The sequence below is a fragment of the Alosa pseudoharengus genome, unplaced genomic scaffold (assembly GCF_046254945.1).
Source record: "Alosa pseudoharengus isolate Yale_2024_CS ecotype anadromous, Long Island Sound unplaced genomic scaffold, YU_APseudo_1.1 YU_APseudo_1.1_scf_12, whole genome shotgun sequence".
Lineage (NCBI taxonomy): Eukaryota > Metazoa > Chordata > Actinopteri > Clupeiformes > Clupeidae > Alosa > Alosa pseudoharengus.
In genome coordinates, this window is record NW_027468587.1 from 8,005,767 (window position 1) to 8,010,766 (window position 5,000).

At 44.6% G+C, this 5,000-nt stretch overlaps 1 protein-coding gene across 1 annotated transcript in view; it reads right to left on the reverse strand.

The window, feature by feature from the left end:
- The window catches only part of rims2a (regulating synaptic membrane exocytosis 2a), a 126,305-nt gene that overhangs the window by 52,814 nt on the left and 68,491 nt on the right, over positions 1-5,000 (reverse strand). Inside the window, exons 17-19 of the mRNA XM_076279968.1 lie at positions 2,834-3,022; positions 822-931; positions 231-263 (exon numbers count right to left, since the gene is read on the reverse strand). Of these exons, the coding sequence (XP_076136083.1) occupies positions 231-263; positions 822-931; positions 2,834-3,022 (332 nt within the window). The remainder of the gene's footprint in view (positions 1-230; positions 264-821; positions 932-2,833; positions 3,023-5,000) is intronic.

Genomic DNA, 5,000 nt, shown 5'->3' on the forward strand with positions numbered 1-5,000 from the left:
ACACGGGACACAAGCTACTTCTATGCCACAGACACACACTGAAACATAGAGGTCACACGGGACACATTGCAATGGGCCTCCGTCATGCCACACACACCGCCCGACTGGATTGGTTGAGCAAAAGAGTCTTGGGGTGGTGTGACTTCCAAACTAGGCCATTGCAGATGGGTTTAGTCTGATCAGAAAACTGTCTGTCTAAACCCAGTCTCCAGGGAAGGGGCAATACAGACCTGGACAGGGCTCTATGTCCTCTTCTCCGTCCTCTGAGAGAAGGTGAGAGAGGGGACCGGGGGGGAAGAGAGGCATGAATGACCACACACAGCCGCATGGAGTCAAACAACCACGTGGTTTTGACTGGCATGTGGAGGAGGAGTGATGTGAGACTGTATGCTGTGTCCTGGCATACCCAATCATGCTACTTCACATCCAAGCACTTTGATTCCCCACAGAATCAATAAGGCTAGTCAGGGCAATGATTGTTAACAAGTCAAAATAAACCCACACAAAGTTAAATAATAATAAATCATAAACACTAAATCCACAACAAGCTCAAACAATACAATGACAAAAAGTACAAATGGATATTACTAATAAAATAATTCCAAGGAAACCTAAGCAACAAGACAAATATGACACCTTTTCTTTAAGTGATCACTGGTACCATATTCAAAGTACTAATTAACTGCAAATGCAACTCATGAGATACAACTGCACACTTAGCACCAAGACCAAAATGCCAGCAAACCGCAAACCGCATTAGCTCCAGCAAGAAGCTCCAGCTCACCAACCAAGAGAAGGAGTGAGTACGGATCCAGACTTACTTCTATCCAGCGTCCCCTTGGCAGGCAGTTGTGGTAGTTGCCGTCCTCTTCTGGTTGACATGGGCGTACTGCTGGGGCTCGTTTGGACCGATCCACTGCGGGGGTGAGCCCTATAAGATACACAGGTGTCCCTCGTTAACCTCTGCCCACTGAGCCAAACTCCCCCAATGAGAATGGAGGCAGTGGATGACAGGGCAAAACCACAACACACACATTACTCTGCAGAGCAGTGCTTGGTGTTAGTAGATGGGGTTTTGGCACGACAGTTACTATCATTAACACATATAACACACCTAGGAAAATAGACATCTATTAAGGCAACAAGACTCTTGCTGCGTGGAGGTCAACAGAAAAGTAAATGCAGGATTGATAAGCATTATGCTCATAACAGATTGTTTTAAACATACATATATATGTGTGTTCACATATATAGATGCTCTGTACAATCATGGCCATGCAAAACTTTGAGGATGCTGCCCAGTTCTGGAGTCAGAAGAGGTGGAAGTGCATCCAAAAAATGACTTCCTAGTAATACACACTGAAGCATATTGTATAACTACTGACGTATACTGCATACATCCATAATTCTTTTCATTCTTAACACAAAGAATCCCAGGTTATTATCAAAGAGGTGGCAGCATCTGTGAGTTCTGCATGTGTCTACATCTAGGAGTGTGCATGTTTCTATGCTGCTCATTTATAGCATAGAGTTCTCATGAACCCACACACACACACACACATACACTTAAAGGGTTACAATTGTAATGCTTTCAGCAGCTCTGGGCAATGTGTTTGCCATTTCAAAAGCTGAGGGTCATGCAGGGGTGATTATTGCTTGAAATGATAAAAAAAAAGGTATTAGTAAAGTTCATCTGGGTTACAGTGTGTGTGTGTGTGTGTGTGTGTTTGTGCATTAATGTGTGTGTGCATGTATTAAATACTTCTGTATGTGTACATGGTATGTGTATATACATGTACTGCATATGCAAAATGACATGTGTATATTAAGAAAGTGCACTTAATAGCTACAACTGCCCAAGTAATCATAAACTTTATATTTGTCCTGTTTAATGAAAAGCATAAAAGTTTACTCTTTATCTCCAAGATCTTACCAGCCCTTTAAAACTACACTTTATGCTCGCTATGGAGCGAGTGCTAATATCTTTGGCACTTGACAAGGTGAAGGTAAATCTTTGGCACTGGACAAGATGCAAGTTCACAGTGAGGAGGAGTAAGGCTGTCAGCAGTGCTGCATGAGAGGGGCCAACCAATGGGCTGCAAGAAAGGACTGTGGGTAAGATCATGCATCCACTGCATCCACTGGGCCAACACACACACACACGCACGCACGCACACACACACACACACAAAACCACACACACGCACACATACACACACACACACACGTACGCACACACACACACACACATCTACAGACCACTGTACAAAAACACTATAGTAAACGAACAAAAGGAACAAATACACAAAAGTAAACGGCAAGGACGAGACTCAACAAAAAGATCTAGTCAAACTTCCAAGGTTGTGTTAGTAGAACAGAAAAAAGAAGGGTTGCTACGCGGTCCACACCATTATACTCTCTGGGGAATATAAGTAGTGTGTCTCTGCAGAGAAAACAAATGGGATCAAACTGAGGAGCAAGCAAAGGGACTGGACTCTTGAGTGGCTTGGTGGCTGGGAATGGACAACAACAACATAAACAAACAAACAAACAAACAAACATCCAAACAATGTGGCAGCTACTGAGTGGAACTGAAGATGGCAGGCGGACAAGCGGGGTTTCCGGAAAAGGCCGGGCGTGATGGAATTAGGGGTCAGGCGGAAGTGACCGTATGGAGGGGGGGGGGGGGGGGGTGGAGGAAGGAGAATGGTGGAGCTTGTGACGATAAGCTGGATTCATCAGCACTCAATTAGTCAGGGCTGCTTTTTGTTTTTTTTTGTTTTGGGTATTTTATTTGTTTTCGCAGCTCCCGGTCCGTTGCGGGGGGGGTCACCTCGTTAAGGCGGGAGAGGGCGGCGCAGAGCGTCCAGACGGGAGGGACGGCATGGACCTCATGAGCTGGCTGTCGGGGGGCCGCTCGGTGGAGTGGGAGCGCGTGTAGAAGGGGCGGTCCATGGCGGACCGCTGGTCGGCGGAGCGGGACCTGTGCTGGTACTCATACCTGTCCGACGCTCCGTAATTCCTGGAGAGATGTGATTGGATGGAGAGGGGAGGAGGTGGTGGGGGGGGGGGGTGGGGAGGAAGAGGAGGAGGAGGAGGAGAGAGAAGATTGGCCGCTGAGCTTTCCTGAGGGGGGGAAAGGGGGGGGGGGGCGGGGGCGGGGGAAGAGGAAGAGAGCTCCTCTGCCACCGATGGAGGTCTGGTGGAGGGAAGCACATGAGCAAGGGGCATCGTGGGGACACATGTGATACATTGTGGAGTGTCCTGTCAGGTTGGACAAAACACTGAAGACACTGACAGTGGACCAGCAGCATGCAGTGATGTGTATGTGTGTGTATGTGGGTTTATGCGTATGTATGCCTGTACTAGTGCACCTGCTTGTTGTACAGTATGCCTATGCAATGAATGTTCACCAGTGACTTGTTTGTATTTTTTGAGGGACTACTGTTTTGAGGGAACAAACAGGTACAAACATGCAATGGACACACATAAAACTCTTTGATCCAAATAATGGAGTATTTAGTCAGACATGAAAGATATAGCATCATTTACAAAAAGGCAGAGGACTTCTGTCTGGGCTTTAAATGAGAATCAGAGACTCTCTACATCACAACATGGGAAGCATTAACTGCAATGGGACGTTACCTTCTCTGTCACAGTGAGGCTGGTCTTCAACATGTAAATAAACATTTTCAACACATTGAAATACACCTTTCATTTTGCAAAGACATACTGTGGAGTTGTCTCAATGAAAGGGAATATTGTTAGGGAGTAAAACGCAGGTCATTAAATGCATCTGCACCTACAGTAGCCAGCACAGAATTTAGTGACTGCAAATGCATCTCAAAAAATAGGATACAACTGAAATTGTTTAGTGTACTTCTGATGTTTGTTTTTGTCTTTCTGAATATAAACATTCATCTAAATTAAAATTAGAATTAACATTTACACATTTGCAGTAACAAAACGCATCCGCAAAAAAATAAATAAAATACACAGAGACATAAATACAATACGACTGTGGCACAATACAATTGTGAGTAGACCGTGAATGAAAAGTTATCCAGCAAAGGGATTTGTAAAGGTCTGTCTACAGGCTAGATCAAATTGGGATGGATCTCAATGCACTTCATTCCGCCTACACTCCCCTCACGTCATCTCTGCCATCAGTATCAACCTTGTGTCATTCAGGTTCTGTTGAGAACTATAGAATTTTGGTCTAATAAGTCAATGAATTGTACTGTAGTCTTCTTCAGCAAAAACAGAAACAGAACTCCTCAGTTCCTTGGTAGAATCCAGATATCCATGAGTACATCAGGTGAGCAAGAGAATCGGACTCAATGTCAATAACATCTCCATAACTCTTGCAAACACAATGTTAATAACAGTAATGCGTATGAAGTTGTGATGATCATTAAGTGTGATTACTTATGAATGGGCATGTTAAAGCCAGTTACGCTAATTAAAATAATATTACGTTTCAAACACTGATGTAAAACAGGCACACCATACTCACAACTTTGGTTGTTGGTGTGATGCAAATCATTATCACAGGACAGGGTACCATACCACCCTGTGGGATTATGGCTGTAGCATGGTCTGTGAAGTGCAAACACCAGCATTTGTTGATGTGGTGTGCTTCAGATCATCACTTCACCGAGTCGCCACACCAAAACGAAATGCAAAGGCAAGGAACTTCCTTGCTTTTCTTTGCTTATTTTGTTTTCACAGAAAAGGTCAGAAGTCTTTCATAAGCATGAGCTGTATGTTGGGGAACCTGCTGTTGATGGTTCTTTGCTGGAGGGCTGCAGCAGACATGGTTCATTTTCAGTAGAGAAACATAAACAGCCTGAGCCTGCCTGCACTTGCTGCTCTTTGTTATATGCACAGCATACGCCACACCAAGAGACAGGACCAACCAAACCAGACGTACTGTAAATGCACGTCTCGACCCTAAGCAGGGTACTGACTTCCAATATGCTAAATTGAGAGCAAATTCA